We start from the raw sequence: 21573 nt of genomic DNA, 5'->3' as shown, positions 1-21573 counted from the left end.
ACCGGTTGTTTGGCGCAGATAGCCTCGCTGCTTTGCGCCATAAAGCACCAAACAACCAACCAACCAACCTACACTGCAGCAATATTTATGTTACCAGCCCTTACACCTTCCAACATGATAATGCTCCATATCACAAAGCAAGGATTGTGAACGCGTGGTTTGAAGAGAATAGCATTGGAACATTCAGTGACCAGCACAGAACCCCGACCTCAACCCATTAGAACATCTTTGGGATGAACTAGGATGTAGAATTAGGGCAAGGCCAAGATGGCCCTCTTCAGTAGCGGAGCTTACTAATGCTTTGAAGGAGGAGTGAAGCCCAATATCACTAGCTTTTTACCAGAATTTAGTAGACAGTCTTCTACAGTGCATTGAAGAGGTCATTAAGGCCAAAGCGGACCATCATGCTATTAATTTCTTGGAATAAAGACATGTTTTATTCATAATTATGCCTTTTTCGTATTTATATGTTGCACAGCATTTGCAACATGTGGGGTTTCTTTTTTATGACTGTTGATCGGTTTTTTAAGTAAAAAAAATTAATTGTATACTACATAACGTTGATTGTTGAGTATTTTGATATACACTGTTCTACCAAAAGTCATGAGACATGGGTCAAAACGAAAGATCGATTCAGTTCTAAGTTAATATTTACTTAGACTACATAAACATGTGAAAAGTATGAGATTTCATTATACAATACAAAGAATTATATACTAAAAATCGATTCAATTCTACCTTTAATATCTACTTAAAGATGTGAAATGTATGATATTTCATTATACACTTGAATGGTATTGTTTGGTCACAAGTTAAGTCTAATTATTATTTTGAATATCTTATGCTATAATGTTTCGAAAGTAACATATTTTGAAACAGTGTTGCTATATGTCATATGAATAGCAACTGAATGGGTCATTGATAGACATGACAAAGGTCACTTCTGGGTTGGTCAAATCTATTTTGCAATAAACAAATTTGGGTCATTAAATCAATGTAATCGAGAAAATGGGTATTTATAAAATTGAATATGAATATGGTGGTGTTTATATTGGTCAAACTAGAAAAGAATTACAATTTAGAGTAAATGATTTTTATTTGTTTGTTTGATGTTAAGCACAAAGCTACACTATGGGCTATCTGTGCTCTGCCCACCATGGGTATCAAAACCCGGTTTCTAGCATTGTAAGTCTGCAGAATACCACTGTGCCACTAGGAGAGTAGAGTAAATGAACACAAGAGAAATGTAAAAAATATAAGTGGAAATTCTGCACTAGCTTAACATGTTATCCACTGGGAAAAGGCTGTCATTTTGGCTCAACCCAATAATATAACAGCTGGATATATTATGGAAACTACAGAAATAATGAAGCACAGTAAAAATAGTTTTATCATAAATAAAAGGATGAAGGGTTAGAAAATCAAAAAGTAAGTAGATGGCATGATATTTTAAATATGTAAACTGGTAGTCACATGACCAATCAATTAATGTTGCTATTTAATATTGAAAATAAATTGTTTAAACTCTACATAAATGTCCACTTTACAAAACACTAAATGTGTATTGACGCATTTCAGTTAATTATATTTTTTGTATTCAATTAGACTCCATGTTTCTAAAAATGTGTTTATCAATGTATGTAAATAAATTCACAAACTCTAAATAAAACTGATGTCACACTTACTGACTTAACAAAACTTCAATATACACCACCATTTATGTAATTGTCTTAGGTTATAAAATAATGGATTAGCTTTAATACAACTTTTGTCTACATTAATACTTGTTCATTTCAACTCAATATTTAAGAATTTATACAGTTTATGAACGATAGAGTCTAATTCTTATATTTCAACAACATTTTACAACAATCGGTCAGAAGTTGGTTGGCTTAGAATAATTTTTGTCATGAAATGTTTCCTCCATAAGGTCATCAAACTAAATATCAACAATGCTAATGACCAAACTAAACTTTTAATTCCATCAACCCACTGTATTCTTAGTAAAAGGTCGACAAACTATAAGTTGTGAGTCAATAAGGGTTAAGTTTCATTTAGTGATTGTATGTGTTAACCTTTCTATTGTTTGCTTTCACTGTTAATGATGTCGGTTAGAAAGAACACACATATATTCAACTTTGTATTTCCTACTTGACATTGTAGTTTTGAACACGAATGTGAGGTCAGTTACATCTCTAATGTAGAAGAAAATTCACTTATATCTGTCCTCAAAGATTTATAAAAAAAAGTGTTGCTATTTTATAGTAGTGATTAAACACATTCATTATTTAATAAAATGATTAACTAGATTTTAAAATTAAAGATAGTGAAACATGCATTATTTGTGCATAGTAGGTTTGTATGTTAAAAAGCGTCCTTTTCAGGACGTAAATGTAAAAGGTTATAGAACAAAAACTACAAACTGTATGCTAAATCATCAAATTGTTCAATATCTATAAAAACAATAGATGTGATAAAAAGATTAAATAAACATCATTTTCAGGATGTAAGTGATGTACATATAAAAGCTCAGGAAATGTAAAAATGTATGATTAAATATAGAACTAATGAATTAGTATTTTATACATAAAGTAACTATATTAAATCTAACCACTGATTACATGTTGAGATTTGTATGATTATCTCATCATGATTGTGTTTCCAATTCTTGGAACTATGACGTCATCGTTTTTTGTGACATCATCGTCTTTATGCCTTCCCCCTCCCCATCGCCTGAGGCAGCCAATCAGTGCATGAGTCTGAACAAGCCTGATAACTGCTTTTATGCATATAATGTCTCACTCTTACAGTGGCAAAGGTTTGGAGGTTATCTGATGGTATTTAGCACTTTGTCAATTTTGCAATGGAGTAAACATTTGGTCTCATTGAATAACAAGTCTCATAATACAATAAACCACATTTTGATAACATTCCCTATCCAAAATATAATTGAATTGGTGAGAGCTGCTAGGGGTCATGATTAAAGCTAATCCGTTGGTGAGATATGATATGGGTCGGAATATAATTGAACTGATGAGATCTGATATGCATCGTGAATATAATTGAGCTGATGAGAGTTGATATAGGTGATGAATATAGTTGACCTGATGCAAGCTGATGTGTGTCAAATCTACTATACTAAGTTGTTGTTTTATATGAGCAGATATATTTTTTATTTCAAAGGGTACCTATGTTCAGATATAGTATTGAGCTTTAAATTAGGGTATAGTAGAAACTGATAGTACTACGTTAACGCTAACGAAACATCACGTTTAACATCTAGAGGAAACTTTTGTCGTCTGATGGTTTTAACGTCGCATTTAAGGTTAAGTAGCATTTATTGTCACCTGATAGTACCAGTTAACTTTAGCAAAATGTAGTGTGTCATTTCAACTTTATAAAGACTTGATTGTATCTCTTTGGTTTGCTGAACTAAGCTTTTCCTAGTGAACCTTGAAACTGCATAGGCGAAAATGCACTCCACAACAGTAGGTACACACAATTAAGAAATGCATTAGGCCTCTACGTTACAAGTTCTCTTTTCAATTTTACTTTCGGTGAAAAAATAAATCTGTAACACACACACACACACACATATATATATACATAATCATTAAGCAGTTGGTTTGCTGCATAATATCAAATAATGAATTAGGCACAATGCAATAACATTATTCACACACCTAAATTAATTTAGATTACTGTATGTTGTATTAAAAATAACTCAAAAACCCCATGAATATTAGGTTCAGAACTACTAAATAAATAAATCGAACATGGACAACAAAAGTCTACATGTTAAATTCAAAATATAAAAATTATTTCCCTACACAAAAGTGTTTGTCTTATTATCAAACTGGCATGGTTTTTGTGCTACTGCTCTCTGATTGTTTGATCAAGGACAGGAACAGGACAGAACTTGCCATCCAGACAATTTTGTTGTAGTTAACAGCATCCACAAACTACATAGAACTTTAGAAACTAGCTGAATGTGCCTCACTAAAAGACATTTCATATTAGTTATCGAATGGTGAAGTTAGTTACTATTTTGGTTATGACAATAGTAGGTAGACTTGATGGTGTATGAGTGATGAAAGATAAGTTTCCTTCTTTTTTACAAACAGTTTAAGATAATCTGTCCTTTTGATTGAGATTGATAAGTGATCAAACACTATTTCAGTCAACACTTTTAATAGCAGAGAAAAAGATTAAACAATTATTATACACTAACAAATTAAGGCAGTACTTACTTTTTAATGGCTAGGTTTGACGCTATCTTCCTTTCAGGATAACCAACGATGCTCACGAGGAAGAAATGGAAGAGAACATGCAGCAGGTGAACACGATGGTTGGAAATTTGCGTAACATGGCCATCGATATGGGAAGTGAAATCGAATCTCAGAACAAGCAGCTGGACAGGATCAACCAGAAGGTAAGTAGTCAATTTCTTCATTACCGGCTTATGAATATTCATTGCTGGCGTTGAGAGATAGACTTGTCATGGCATTGTGGTTAGGATGCTTGACTCGTAACGCATGGGCTCGATCCCTGTCATTTAACATGCTCATTCTTTAGGGTTCTTGCCAGCCACCTGATTGTAGAAATACTTGGCTGATACAAAATACCTGAGTGGCCGACCCCAAAACTAGAAGAGATTAAGTTTGAATGAAGGAAATGATAAAGTATTGAAAGATGGCGCTTGTTCCCGTAATTCGGTTCATAATGACTTTCTGTACTTTTATAAAACGTTTCCAGTGTTTATTTGAGATTATAAAATCTGCATTCCCAAAAATAGGATGTTCTGGATTTTGGAATTTTGATATATCAAATCCTCTAGAATTATTCGCTAAGATTTGATGAATGTATCTGTCTGATTTTAAATTTCTTTTATTAAAAAAACGTTATACTTTACTTTGTACTTCACAGGTATTATAAAACATATTATTTTACTAGACAAATAGCTCAAACAAAATTAATAAAAAAATGTCACACTCACTTCCCTTTGCCAACTTACAGTGCTAAAAACCGGGTTTCGATACCCGTGGTGGGCAGAGCACAGATAACCCATTGTGCAGCTTTGTGCTTAACTTCAAACAAACAACCTTCTTTTATTTTTTATCTACTTTAATTAACTTTTCTCCTGGTTTCATATATAACAATGGGCAACAATAAAATGTTCTAGAAAAAATGCAACTGCTTCAGAGTAAGTTGATGATGCTGATTCTAAAAATCATGTTGAAAATTAGTTATTGCCTCTAGTTTTCGAGTTATGATAAATTTATTCAAACTGTTATTATATATACTGAGTTTTTACCGGGATACTTGACCACTCAAAGGATGCTGCCTCGGTGTGGGTTCGCCAGGTGAGAGGAGACGAAAGTAATTTTACATAACTATTACGTAATATACACCTGTAATATACAAAATACGTGTAGTTTGAATGCTACTCACCAGAGGGCGCGTTGCAAGGCCGCCATGACAGATGGGTAGGGGAAGAGATGGTGACACCATAACGCCACGTGGTCGCTCCAGTAGGAGTGCAGAAAGATCGCGAGCAAAACACCAGAGGATGATGTAGTTCAACATGTCACCAATGTCTAGATTTAAGTATTTTGTCTTAAACGTTACAAGTAAAACCATTATTTAACACTACAAGTCTGCACTTTCACTGGTTTGGTTTTAAGCTATTCCTCTAATAAGTTTTATTCTACTTGACAAGCCCCCCAGTAGCAAAACGGTATGTCTGCGGACTTGCAATGCTAGACATCGGGTTTTAATACCTGTGGTGGATAGAGCACAGATAGCCCTTTGTGTAGCTTTGTGCTTAACTACAAACAAACGGAATCTACTTAACAGAATATTAGATTTTGCACATCTTACTTAGTTTTCGCAGACGTATGTTTTACAAAAACAGGTGGTGTTACTAGGGTTCTATAAATGCATTATGTTACTAAAGGCAAATTGTTTTTAATGTGTCACCAATGTCTAGATGTAATTATGTGTTCTATGACATATGATTTACAAAAGTTTTTCTATAGGTGAATGGTCTTGAAGATATATTGTGTGTGTTTGACAAAGGCGGACGATATTCTCTAGGATTGTATACAAATTTCAACATGTCTCAAATTATTTTTTATTTACATGTGTTTCTTTAGGAAGCTAATGTTACTAATGCACGTAATGTACATTTGAAAGGTTTTTACCATACATAAAGCACAAAAATCTGTGTGTATGTTTGTCTGTCCATTATCTAACTACTCCTAGGTCTCTGGGCCAATCTCAACCAAACTTTGTGGATGATAGTTTAGAAAAAGATACATGCTATTGGAGGATCACAATCCTTTCCATCTCCATTATTGCTGTTAATGAGCATATATTATCTTCGATGTAAATTTATGTTAACTACATTTATAGATGGTGCCACGTCCTTACACACACACACACACACAAATTATGTAACACAACATGCACACAGAGAGTATGCTAGCACTCTCTATGGAGGAATGAAATGAAAAGATGGCCGCCATTATTGCACTAATACATAAACTCAGCTGAAGTTTCTACAGATCCTTGGCATGAGACCGGGATGTCTGACGTCAAACATGGGTCCCTTATTTTTTATTTTTGCTCATTATATTATCATGTTGTAGGGTAGGAATAATACTAACTTAATTATAATATGCATGGCCCTTAAACGATGGTCTCTAGAGATAAATCTTATCATGTTGATGAATATCTGGCATGGTGTTTATGTGAATTTATATGAATGCTCTTGATAAACTGATTTCATCTAAGGGATAGGTATATCTTTTCTTGTACGTCAAACATTTTATCAACTTAGAAGTGTATCACCATATTGGAAAACTTCCACATTAAAATCCACGGTACTTATTGTTCCAATAATAGAATAATACAACAAAGCTCTAACACATTCTCCATCCTTTATATCGTAGAAGAGCCACAAATAGTGTTTCGTGTTGTTATATATTAGATGAAACATATTAGTTTTAGCTTTCGTTACATTATTGTTTCTCAAGTAGTGGTCATTGACATACGTGTGACTAATGAACAAAGGTAAGTAAGAGAGTCTAACTGAGTAGAAAGTACACAAGAATTGTACACTAATTGAAATGTACCAGATTTGTATAGAAGTTAATTTAATCTTGACAGTCTAGTGTTTTATAATCTATACATATTTCTCTTTATGTTATTTGTAAATATCAAAGATTATCAACCTTGCCAGAAGAACTTACCACTTGGATAAATTTGAAGAATATAGCACAAACTGTAAGATGGGTGATGCAGTTTTTTTGTATATGTCTAAACAATTACACCTTCAAGAATTTATACTATGTATAGATCTTGGTAAGTTATATGTGTAAAGTTATATTTAAATAACAAATATGTGAGTTCTAGATAATTAAAAAAAAACAGAAAGCAGTAACTTAGAAGTATACCTTCCTTGGTTGGATATAGTTTTCGTTTTCCAAATTCCTTGAACTGTCGAATATGAATATTCAAATTATTCTCATAAGTTGATAGAGCCAATGGAATAGGCATGAGATAATAGTATAACAGTATTGTATAATAGTAGAGGAACCTAACTGTCGTTTTTTCTGTTTTACTGGTGGGTTTGATCTTATTCGCCATTTCATTAATGTCAGCAGCATTTCTTTTCTTTCCAATAGACTAAAATAAAATGCAAAATCTAAATATTTAATGTATAGTTTAGTTTTGTCTGAATATCCAGAAACATTATTCATGCAATAATAACAGTCAGTTAGATGACATTTGGGCTCATGCCATATCATGGGAACTACAAATGGCATATTTGCGCTCTTCTTATTCAGCCACTGTGTCAAGTCAGATGTGCAAATTGTATAACACATATGTGGAGCCCAGAGTTTTTCTTGGTCACCAATTTTACACCCAAAATAGTGGTAATAAGTTACCTTTACTTTGTGTATGATGTTTTTCCTTCATGAAACTGTAATATATTTTCACAAACGTACCAGGAACTGTTTGGGTCATTTTTGCACTTTCAGATTTTACTCGAACTGGAAGCAGCCAGCATTTCAAATGATTTTTTAAAAAATATAAAATAAGTTATGTTTACGTATCTAGAGGTTAAAAGATTTGAAAAAAAAAAGTTTTGCAGAATTTGATTAAATCGCGGGTATGATGCGAGGAAGAAGATCGGACTTTTTAGACTGTGCATGGAGCGAGGTGAAGTGACCAACTGAGTGAGTGAGGGGCAACTGAGAGAGAGAGAGGTGTCTGACTCCGCCCCTTTTATGCTCAGTCAAGAGACTTCTCGAATGTTCTAGCAAACTGGACACATGAGGGTTTGTGATTTCCAGGCGGAGCAGGTGAGCGTGTGAATGAATCAAAAGTGGTGCAATTACCTACAGCTATATCGAGAATAAATAGCATATATGAACAATATATTTGGAATTTTACACCAATACAATACAGTCAGCGTTTCAAGTTATTAAAAATGTATGCCTTTTACCCATTAAACTGTCCGAGTATACGTAAATTCACAGCATAAATCTATTGTACTGAGTTGATTGCATGGTATTTTACATAGTGCTGATAAAATATTGATTTACTACAATAACTCAAAATCTAGAGGTGATGGACTCAATTTTCAAATCAACATCATCAAATTACTCCGAATCACTTGAGTTTTATCCAGTAGCGAATTTTTTGTTGTCTAGTGTAATTGATGGAGCCGATTTTTCTACCCAATTCGCGTACTTCTGTTTGGTTCACTTTATTTTGTATATTTACCCTTTAAGAAATATCTATAGAGTTAAGAGTGGTTTTCCTCCAATGAGTTATGATTTTGTTGCTTCACTTCCACAGTCCCACTTTTGCACTTACACTACCATTTTTCTGTTGTAAAGGAGATGCAAAAGAAACCAAGCCGAGACACTGATCTAATAATCCATTCTATTCTGTATCTAGGCAACATCGAACGAGTCACGAATCACAGTAGCCAATCAGAGAGCTACCAAGCTACTCAAGGATTAAGAGAATTGCTATTAGGGTGTGACTTCAGAGCAACTGGGTCTGCAGCTTTCTGTGAGGCTTGTGACTTTAGGAAGAAAAACAGTCTGGTTCGTCACAGGTCCGACTTCAGCCCTGTAAATTGTCTTTCCTCAGTTTTTACTTTATTGTATCCAAGCATCAAACTCCACTTGCTGTGTTCTGTGTAGCTTTTAATAACCTTGGCAGTCGACTCAACCTCTTTTGCATTGATCCTAGTATTTCTTCAACTCCGCCTTATTTTCCTCGTAAACGTAGCAGTCATTGTACTTTGAACTTGGAAACGATTTCGAATACTTTAGTTCTTGTAAACGTTAAAATTAACCACTTTCTGGCTCCTTTCAAGTTTTTAACCAAATGATTTATTGCTAGTTTGTAAAATTCATCGTGATTGATTTATATTTCACACTATTACATAACTTCAACATTTTTCTTCAATCTTGTATGTGCATGCGGTGTTAACTTTTCGCATTTTATTTCTTTTTTATACTTTTTAAGATAATTTTATTTCCATTAAATTTATATTGCTTAAAAAACGAGGGTGAGAGGCTTGTAAAGCTAAATCCTTGGAAAGTAGTAACTATCACGCTATGTGAAAAAATTAACATTTTATCTCATTCGAGATCCTTCCTTTCTAACTGTTATTGCCAAACGTATTGTGATCAGTAATGTTGCTATACATTCCACATTATTCAGTGTTACTATTCCATCCTGGAATACGAAACATGAGAATCGAAAGCCTAATTAAATGTTGCCTCGACTTAGTGATAGATGCTCGAACGAACTTCACAACAATTAGCTCAAACCAATTTCTTTCATTAATGCGTGGTCTTTTTTGAGTCATGTCACTGAAACATTCGTTTGACGGTAAACAATTATATATACCTATAATCAAAGTTCTTTAATGCCTAGTTGTAGTTTATGTTACATCGGGGGACTTGGCTTAAAATGTCAAATAACGAGCCGATTGTTTTTAAGGCTGAATTCTTTACATTCCATAAAAATGTTTTAATTAATTATTACAGATATCTCGCATTGCAATAATATGTATTATCTCATCAACGTTTTAAAAAGTGTAATATTGTTTCATTATCATAAGTTATTTTGTCTAAAGTGATTATTGTTCACGATACTGTATCAAATACAATCTTAATAATTTTTTCTTACGTAATGTCCACTGAGCTGTACTGCTACAGAATGTATACAGCGCGTTTAGAGAGTAATCATTATTCAGGATACTGTATCAAATAATGTCTAGATAATTTGTCTATTAAGTAACATGCACTGAGCTGTACTGCTACAGAATGTATATAGCGTGCTTGGTATTAAAAAAGTGATTATGGTTCAGGAAACTGTATCAAACATAATCTAATAATTTGTTTCGTAAGTAACAACGATTGAGCTGTACTGCTACAGAATGTATATAGCGTGCTTGGTATTAAAAAGTTATTATGGTTCAGGAAACTGTATCAAACATAATCTAATAATTTGTTTCGTAAGTAACAACGATTGAGCTGTACTGTTACAGAATGTATATAGCGTGCTTGGTATTAAAAAAGTGATTATGGTTCAGGAAACTGTATCAAACATAATCTAATAATTTGTTTCGTAAGTAACAACGATTGAGCTGTACTGTTACAGAATGTATATAGCGTGCTTGGTATTAAAAAAGTGATTATGGTTCAGGAAACTGTATCAAACATAATCTAATAATTTGTTTCGTAAGTAACAACGATTGAGCTGTACTGTTACAGAATGTATACAATGTATTTAGAAAATGATTACTGTTCAGTAGCTGTATCAAATACGTCCTAGATAATTTGTTTCTTTTATAATAAACACTGAGCTGTATAGCTATATAATGTATACAGAGTGTTTAGTGTTTAAAAAGTGTTCTTTATGTTGTTGAGAAACAGAACCAACACATTGGTATACTAAGACTTTACATCTGTTTCATTTTACTCTTGATAGAAGAAATTGGTACTTCACAACGATTTTTGTTCATCAAATCAAAAATTGTATTTGTATTTTGTTGTTGTTTTATATGTAATGTAGGTGTCGTTGGTTATCGTTCATGTAACGTCTATGTAAGATTTTATGTCATCTGTTACAAATGTTTCAGACAAAATTGAATCTTATACTCAAGTTTCTTAATAACATCTTGAAATGTGAATGTTTAATTCATTAGGATACAGTTTAAAATAGAATAATTTATAAATTATTGAACTTTTATGGGAGAAGACCTGGTTATCCAAAGAGTTAGGTTACAGTTGGTGGGTGGGTTTTCATTTGAGTTTATTTCTGTTGTTTGTATTTAATAATGTTCCGATAAAGATAACTTGAGATAATTAGTTTTTGTACTTGAAGCAGATCATTCTGAACTAGCATATTTTGATCCTAGAAACAAAGTAAAAAAAATAAGAAACATAAAGCACTAAATGTGTACTGTCAATTTCTTTAGATAAACAAACTTGTGAAAAAAAAACTGAATTGCAAGTTTTTGTACTTCCCTAGAAATGAACCTGAATATTTTACATGACATTTACTGCAGCACTACTGAATTGTTATAACTTGGCGATTTATGCATTACAAATATATATAAACGACCTATGAAAGAAAAAACAAGATCTAGAATAATGTGTGCTTTATGATAATACTACTATAACAAGCCAAAATGACTTATAAGAAATTTGAGAAGTTACGACAGAAAGAGACTGAATTCAAAATGGTGAGATAAACATTTTCTATATTTGAAAATTTGGAACCAAATCTACAATGCTGAGAAGAAACATGCTGAACTCAAATATACATAAGCGGTTCCTCCGTACCAGTCCATAGAAACATCCAGTGAAAAAAAAAAAGGAAAGAAAAAGTTTTGTGAAATATTCGAATTAGGAATAGGTGAAAAGTCTGTTTCATTAAGTAAACCTCATAACTTCCGCGTATAGTTTCTCGAAGGTGAATTATGAAACAACGTTATAGGCCTATAGATTCTTACCAGTCCGTAAGATTTGTTATTATAATGTTGAGGTTCGTGGAGTGAAATGTTTTGGTTCTGGAAAGATGGTGCCGATCTATGGTGTCAAAAGTTTGGGTCTTGTAAAGATGTTGCCAGGCAGTTAGATTAAAAGGCTGAGTTTTATAAAGGTATTTTCGGTCCGTGGAGTGAAAAGGTCGGGTTTTGTAAAGGTATTGCTAGTCACTATAGTGAAAAAGCTAAGAATCACTGGTTTATTTTACTGTCTACAAGTAGTACTTGATATATACTAGTTATAGTGTCTGAAATTAAAAATACACTGTTGAGGAAAGCACGTTACGTCTTAATGTGTGACATTAAAAATACACTGTTGAGGAAAGCACTTTGTTCTTAATGTGTGACATTAAAAATACACTGTTGAGGAAAGCACTTTGTTCTTAATGTGTGACATTAAAAATACACTGTTGAGGAAAGCACGTTACGTCTTAGTGTGTGGAATAAAATATATACTGTTGAGAAATACAAGTTTGTTTTTAACGTCTGAAATAAAATAGCACACTGCTGAAATAGGTACGTTTGATCTGTTTGGAATAATATATGTATATGTATATATATATATATATATAGTATTGAGGTATATACGTTTGTTCTCAGTGTCTGAAATAAAAAGTACTCTGAAATTGATATATTTGTTCTACATGTCTCAAGTTAATTATATTTAAGGAACAAACCAAGAAAATACCTAGAAAATACATAGAATTTAAGTTGTTTCGCAGCATCCAATGTAACTAAGTGTTGTTTTTTTCTCTTTCTTTTTTCTTGAGCCAACAGGTTTTATTCTTAATGTATATTATGATGGCAAACAGAACCGTTTCTTCTCAGTGTCTGAAATTAAATGTATAGAAGTGCTTTATTATTGTACAAAGATATTTAGTGTTTATAACGCAATTTTTCAAACTGGAGGTTTGACATGACTTACGTATAACCAGAGGTGTTCTTTCAGCTAAAGATTTTACGACTGATTCCTTTAACCAGAGATATTACACAATTTAAATACTTTAACAAAAGAAGTTTTGCAATTTATTTCTTCCAGTGAGAGATGTCTTATAACTTGTTCCCTCTAACCAAAGATTCCGCATTATTAGATGTTCTATGGAGAGATTTCGCGGGGTTTGATGTTTCTAGAATGAAACCTGACATGATTCGACCATTCGAATTGGAGATATCACACGATTTAATTTGTCAACGGATACTACGTAATGTATGTCCTTTAGTACAGGTTTCGCATGATTTGATAATCTTCGTAAAGTAGAGCCGTATTACAATTGGTTCTACGTAAAATTCGACAAGAGAGATACTTGCAAGTATCTAGAAAATATTACGTACTTAATGATATAAATAACTAAAAAATCAGTAGTGCCGTATTGAACTAACGTAAATATATTTAAAAAATCAGTAGTGCCGTATTGAATTAACGTAAATATATTTTTGTTTTCTTCTAAATATGAAGTCAATGAAAATAAAAAATATGTACTGATGCTCATTTCCATATTTGCACAATTTATACGCGCAAGAAGGAATGAAATGAGGCTTTTGTGTTAAAAACTATATGATTTATACCTATTTTTGTGTCTGTATGTCTGTTTGTTCATGGTGAAAAGTTTCCATCTTCGCGACTTCTGATCATCACGAAACTTTCAGGGGTTCTTGGGCAGATTCCAAAGGGATTCTAAAATCCCTTACCTTATTCATTTTCTTATTATTGAGAGCTTGTCAGTTATTTTAATCTCTCCACTCCCATCCTACTTCTGTCTTGTTGCAAGCGATTGATACTATGCACGCCATCTTCAGTAAACCAATGAAAAATATGCTATGCTTATCTCGGGTACCTTTGCTAGCATTACTAAGGTTCCCTGATTCTCTAATGATGTATCTGTTACATGTTCCACACGCAAAACAATACATGGTAATGCCTGAATAACAACAAAAATGTAAAACGATATCTAATAATACCTGTTTACCTCCAAAAATGCAGAACAGTATCTGATAATAATGCCAAATTAACTACCGGATTGTAGAACAGTTCCTGCTAATAATGCCTGAAAAACTACCAGAACGTGGAACAGTGATTGATAACAATGTATGAATGGCTAGTGAAATGTAGAATAGTATCTGATAATATGTGATTATCCACTGCAATGTGGAACAGTATCTGATAACAATTCCTGAATAACCACCGGGATGTAGAACCGTGTCTAATAATAATGTCTATAACTACCGGAAAGAAATCCATTCCATAATAATATCTTAATTGCCAGTTGAAACGGAGAACGGTATCCCATAATACCTGATATCAAAAGGAGTGTAATATACTGTATGATAATGTCTGATTACCTACTGTATTATAATATATTGTCTGATAATGCCTGATTACCAACTGTAATATAATATATTGTATGATAATGCCTGATTGCCTACTTTAATATAATATATCGTCTGATAATGCCTGATGAAACAGAACAGTATTCCATAATGTCTGAATAAAGAGAGGAAAGGAGTACATTGTCTTGTAACGCCTGCTTGTCTATTAGTGTTGAAATGCCTTTAAATTGTTCCTTAATTCCTTTTAACCCTACACTGACTCTTCATAAGCATAAATGTAGTGTCTGCTCTATCGTGTAAAAAGTTATTGAATTTTTACATTTTACCACAGAATGCTAGTAATTTCAATTTCAACGTTTTTATTGAAATTAACACCGAACTTTTGAAATTATGAATTTTAATGTACAGAAATTATGAGACCGTATGGTCTCCAAACAACCACTAGAGTGACAGTTATTGTTTGAGCCTCTTTATATACGATTTAATGATTTCTCACTTTGTACCCAAGACGACAAATATCAGAGATAACGACAAAATATTCCAAGAGCATCGTAATTAACTCACAAACACGGTATGGCACTCGCAGAGCAAAGTGGGGAATTGTGATTGGACGTTATTTCTTATGGTCCAGTGACGGACCAAGTTGAATCAAAGATCTTTATCAATGTTCAGGTCAGCGACGTTAGAGAGGGGGGGGGGTCAGGTGCAATAATGACCTTTTCTCCCATCGCTTGTTTGTTTAAGTTCACAATATTTCATCGGGCACTGTAAACTGTTAATTTTGTAGACACATGAGGGCCAGGATTTGTATTCGTTTGAATACCAAGTAGCCCAAACAAATTGAAAGTCTAAGCTGACTGCGTCAGTAGTAAAGGGAATTACTGTTTCGTAATTGGGTTATTAGCACGCATGCTCAGTTTGATTGAAATCTGCACTTTAAAGCCCGTAGTTCTGCTACTTTGATTTGATAAATAACGTTGATAAACTCACATTCAACAAACAGTATTTGTTGTTCTGTTATTTTATAATCATTGACACATCTAGAACGCAGCTAGAGAGACAGAAGGATCTCAGTCATTGACAGACTGTTTTGCGGAGTTCCGCATTTTAAGAAGTAAAAACGATTTCAAAATATCCAAGAAATCATTAGCGCTATTTTTACTCTGGTTCAATGTTTGTGAAAACTTAATCATATTGTCCACAGGTTTTATTATATATATATGTGTTTTCAATTATGAAAATATTATTCAGTGCAATAATTACCTATTATGTTACGTTTTCTTTCCTTTAGATATTAGGTACTCAACATAAATATTGTTATATATGTGTGTTTTCAATTATGAAAATATTATTCAGTGCAATAATTACCTATTATGTTACGTTTTCTTTTCTTTAGATATTAGGTACTCAACATAAATATTGTTATATATGTGTGTTTTTAATTATGAAAATATTACTCAGTGCAATAATTACCTATTATGTTACGTTTTCTTTTCTTTTGATATTAGGTACTCAACATAAATATTGTTATATATGTGTGTTTTCAATTATGAAAATATTACTCAGTGCAATAATTACCTATTATGTTACGTTTTCTTTCCTTTTGATGTTAGGTACTCAACATAAATATTGTTATATACGTATGTGAGTAAATACTGTAACTATGCCTGACTTTTAATCGTTGTTGGACATTTACGTTATATATGTTGTTATAAATAAATTATGTATTGTTTGATAGAGTTGGGTAGCGAGAAATTGTGTTGATTTACTTAATCGAATGTCTAACTTATTGTGTGTTTTAAATTATGAAAATATTATTCAGTGCAATAATTACCTATGAGTAAAATAATTAACAATAATTACTCGTGACCTTAAGTAAGTGTTGGTGAATTAATTACTTGGTTTTCTCTCATGCATTTTTAGCCGTGTTGAAAGCAAATCCAGTCTTTGTAGTGCTATAATATAAATATGCCAGAGTTAGTCCTAAGAATGATTATCTAGGTCGTGATTATTTCGATGTGATGCTATAATATTTTTTGTATTAAGTGATAAAACATCAATAAACACATGTTATTGTACATGGCACTTTCCTGTTTTGTAATATTTTTTATAGAGCTGGGCGGACAATGGGGGACGGGCCTCCTCAAATATCGTTGACCTTCAACCAAATATCATCCGTTAACCTAATGTTGACTTGGCAACATTATATGTCTCACTGCCCCCCCCCCCCTTATTAGTAAAATGAATATGTCCTCTAAAAATAAGTAAAAGTGGTGTGGACATATCGTAAGTGTATAAAAAATATAGTGGTGTAAAAAATTTAATGTATCGACCTTTTTTCTTTCACACTTTCTTGGTTCCTGTAATTTTAACGAGATAGTGCAAGTTCTGATATTATGTGGCATAAGCTGACTCACATTTCAGTCATCCAAACACATACATGCATCTTTATTAATAAAAGAACTGGAACAAATGTATCACAGCAGATTATCAAAAATTAATTGGCAAATATGAAAATGTTTTCTGTGTAAGAAAGCCTAGGTAACGACACTACTGTAATTGACAAAAGTTTCTTGTTTTAGTATTTGGTTATGCTTCCTCTGGCGTTGATAACTATTTGATATTGTCATGGCATAGAGCGCAAGAGGAACTGAATGTAGGCAGGCGTGAGTTTATGATGCCCCACAAGGTGCTTCTCGGTTTTTCTCTCGCACTTTGTTACCCATCACCTTCCAGCAGTTTTCGATAGAATTGAAATCTGGGCTGTTGCCAGGAGAACATAGTGTCTTGATCCTCTTCCTTTAAAAATAGTCCTTCACCTGAAGCAACGAAATAAATCCTAAGATGTATTTTCAATACACGTAGAGTGAACTCTCCTCTTTATGTCACGTCTACATCCTAGAATGTCCACTGGTCAGCTCCACCGAAGTGATCCTGAATTGTTAACTTTAACCTGGACTCGAGGATCTTGTTGTACTTGTCGGCATTGACAGTGCCTTTCATAAAATGCAGGTGTCCTACATCCTGGTCAGAGGTGCATCTCCATGTCACCTGACCCAGCAAATGCTTCACAGTTGCATTTAAACATACTGGATGAAACTCTTCTCCACATTGACGACGTACAAGGTGCTTCCTATCAGACTCATAATGGTTGAACTTTGATTAATCTGAGAGGATCACTTTGCTCCACATTGCTTCAGTCAAGTCAACATGTTCTTTGGTCACATTGAGCATCATCTTCTTCATCTTGTTGGTAGGGGTTTCTTTCTTGGCCATCTTGCTAGGAGACTGGCTGAAAAAGGCAAGACTGGACAGTGCGTGTGACGACAGTGATCCCTGAAGTTTCTTCCATGCTCTTTTGAGATCTGTGGATGACAGTCGACGACTCTACTGACTCATGTGTTTCTGAACTCGATCGTCGGCAGTTGTGGAAGCTTTCTTCCTACCCCTTCTCTTCCGCCACTTCACACAGCCAGTCTCTTTATATATATCTGTATCCAGTGGCTCACAATAGACTGATTAAATCGAATTCTTCTAGCAATCTGCTTTGTCGGAAGTCCCTCTTTGCTCAAAGAAACGATAACTGCACTTTTTTACGTGGAGTGACTCACAACCCTTGACCATGGTAACATCACATGCATGTTGTAGCACATAGATTTCTAAACTGACTCTTGGCGAGAACCTCTATTTATAGCCAGAAAATGGCTGATTCAATACTCAGACAGCCTATAAAGTGGATGGTGTAATAATTAGACAGTATTGCATCATCTATGAAACACATTTGCACCTACTCGCATTAGGGCCTCAAAACAGACGATGGTTCTGAAGAAAAGTGTGAAAAACCGGGTGATGCAATCATTTTTTACATCGCTGTATACCAACAACATGCTGATATCACGTTTGTAACTCTGTCAAAGTATTCATCGTGTCTGGAAACTCTCCAGCAGGCTTGTAGGCTATTAATTAAAACGAAACAGGGAAACTTTCTTTGATGGTGTCTACTTTCAGAAGTTCTCATAATGTATTCCAACCCGCGTTATTTAATTTTATGGCAAACTTGACAACTGTAGTTGTTTCTTTAACATTTTTATCCATCCCATTTTAGCTTTCATGATGATTCCTTCTAAAGCTAGCGTTTATTTATTTGGTTGGTTTTGTTTTCCAATCGTCCTCACTTAACCCTCGAATATTTTCTACTTTAGACATTTAGCTTTCAGCTCTTTTAAAATATGTGTTATTGAAGTAATTTAATAACGTCATAATATTCCAGCCATGACAAAACAAACACCAGTAATAACCACTTTCACAAACCACACAGCTATCAAAGCCACAAACAACCGTGACAGTTTGCACAACCATCAGAACCACAAAACTTGCCAAGCCAAAAAACTTGAAAAATCGCAAAAATGTGATCAACTAAACAGCCGTGAAAACACATACAACCGTAACAAACACAAAACCTGTTACTATAACATGCTTGATGAAGATTAACATTTTTTACTTTGCACAAACTTTTAGGATAATACTTTATAGATGTATTTATTAGGGGAAACTTAAAATAATCCAGAAAATGTTGCACTGTTAAATCTTCCATACTTTACAACATTCAATGGATTATATATACCACAAAATATTGCATTGTTAAATCTTCCATACCTTACAAAATTCACCGAATTATAGAAACCACAAAATGTTGCACTGTTAAATCTTCCATACTTTACAACATTCACCGAATTATAGAAACCACAAAATGTTGCACTGTCAAATCTTCCATACTTTACAACATTCACCGAATTATAGAAACCACAAAATATTACACTGTTAAATCTTCCATACTTTACAACATTCACCGGATTATATAAACCATAAAATATTACACTGTTAAATCTTCCATACCTTACAACATTCATCGGATTATATAAACCATAAAATATTACACCGTTAAATCTTCCCTACTTTACAACATTCACCGAATTATATAAACCACAAAATGTTGCACTGTTAAATTTTTCATATCTTACAACGTTCACCGGATTGTATAAACCACAAAATATTGCACTGTTAAATCTTCCATACTTTACAACATTCACTGGATTATATATACCACAAAATATTGCATTATTAAATCTTCCATACCTTACAAAATTCACCGAATTATAGAAACCACAAAATGTTGCACTGTCAAATCTTCCATACTTTACAACATTCACCGAATTATATATACCACAAAATGTTGCACTGTTAAATCTTTCATACCTTACAATGTTCACCGGATTGTAGAAACCACAAAATGTTGCACTGTTAAATCTTCCATACTTTACAACATTCACTGGATTATATATACCACAAAATGTTGCATTGTTAAATCTTCCTTACCTTCACCACGTTAAATAAACCAGAAATGTTTGCATTGTTAAATCTTCCATACCGTATAACCATATCAAATAAACCGAATTGATAGCAAAATAAGAAGTATGGGATTATTAAGCAACTAATGTAACGCGATCATGGTAATTAGTACAGCTTAGTTCGTACTGTTACTTTTTTGTAATTTCTTTATGTTCGTAAACGATATAAAGTAAGTAGTCTTAGGTAAAACAAATATATACATAAAGAGAAAAAATTATTAAATACATCTGGTTTATCAGTTGTGTTCAAAGCTTTGTTCACTGCTATATCATCAGAACAGTCATCTCAAAGACGAGTTCTAAATTAAGTTACGCCTAAAACATCTTATAATGGAGCTTGCGATATATACGTCCAAAACTCGGATCTCGGAAACTACCGCACCGATCATCACCAATCATAACTAGGTAATATTTTTTATAGCTGAACAATAAATAAAACAATTGAAATTTCCACAAAAAATGACTTTTTCAGATTTAACCAATAGAAATTACAAAAAAGGAGTAAGTTTCAGATTTAACCAATAGAAATTACAAAAAAGGAGTAAGTTTCAGATTTAACCAATAAAATTACGAAAAAGGAGTAAGTTTCAGATTTAACCAATAAAAATTACAAAAAGGAGTAAGTTTCAGATTTAACCAATAAAAATCACACAAAAAGAGTAAGTTTCAAATATAAAACAATCAAAAACAAACTAAAAAAATTATTTGTTTTTCTTTAGTGAAAATCTCATGAGTGTTGCAACAGAAAAGCAAGGCACTTTCATTGATAACTACGTCTACAAAGAAGTATTTCAATAAAATATAATCTATAATGTAATGCTGTGATGATAGCTCATTTTTAAACCCACCAAACATGTTCGCCCGTTCAGCCGTGGGGGCGTTATAAAGTCACGATTCGTTGGTAAAATTAGTAGCCCAAAAGTTGGCGGTAGGTGGTGATGACTAGCTGTCTTCCCTCTAGTCTTTCACTGCTAAATTAGGGATGGCTAGCGCAGCTAGTCCTCGTGTAGCTTTGCGCGAAACTGTCAGACAATTACAGTAAAGGCCGCAGGCCCCATAGCCTTCCGCACGAACTAGCAGTTATACCTGCCCGGAGGGCGGGTATTTCTGCTACTCTTACTAAGGTTATTATGAAACCGAAAACCAAGAAGAAAAAATAAGTACCTCATCACTATAATTCGAACGCGTTGAAGGTTGCGTATTCTGTGTATGTTAATGTGATACTGTATTATCAGGTCCTAGAAAATTAAAGAATTAGAAAATGAAGTCAAGCAGACAAACCCAACGAGGTATCTACGTGTGAAAAGCGAGACTTAATCTTTCAAGGGTTGAATGAAGACCATCCAAACCTTGGAAACTGAAGACTCTCATCATCTTCTTTCTCCCAGCCTCCGGTGGCTAAATGGTAAGTCTGAGAGCTTCTAACACTAAAAATCTGTTTGGAACCCACGATAGGCAGGATACAAATAATCCATAGTGTAGCTTTGCGCTTAACAAAAAGCAAACAAATATTTTCCACCATTTCATGATTGTTAGCTGATGTGCCTATTCGACACATACAGAAAACATAGCTCCCTCCAGGAGGTGACATAGTAGATCAGATTCGAACGCCAAGTGAACTAATATCACTCTCTTGAAGTCATAAATGCACATGACCCTGATAGGGATAATGTAATTATGATAGTGACTTTACATAAATACACTGAGTGGTCACAAGTAAACAGACACCTCATTTTTCGTCATTTAACTGATTTA

At 33.4% G+C, this 21573-nt stretch overlaps 1 protein-coding gene across 2 annotated transcripts in view; it reads left to right on the top strand.

The window, feature by feature from the left end:
• Window positions 1-16495, top strand: part of LOC106456845 (synaptosomal-associated protein 25-like) — a 114314-nt gene extending 97819 nt beyond the window's left edge. For both annotated transcript variants that reach the window (XM_013916215.2, XM_022382623.1), the window contains 2 exons: window positions 4288-4432; window positions 8971-16495. In XM_013916215.2, the coding sequence (XP_013771669.1) occupies window positions 4288-4432; window positions 8971-9036 (211 nt within the window). In that variant the 3' untranslated portion in view covers window positions 9037-16495. The remainder of the gene's footprint in view (window positions 1-4287; window positions 4433-8970) is intronic.
• Window positions 16496-21573: the final 5078 nt, after the last annotated feature.

Source organism: Limulus polyphemus, unplaced genomic scaffold, assembly GCF_000517525.1.
Source record: "Limulus polyphemus unplaced genomic scaffold, Limulus_polyphemus-2.1.2 Scaffold263, whole genome shotgun sequence".
Lineage (NCBI taxonomy): Eukaryota > Metazoa > Arthropoda > Merostomata > Xiphosura > Limulidae > Limulus > Limulus polyphemus.
This window is presented reverse-complemented; position numbering and strand designations above follow the sequence as displayed.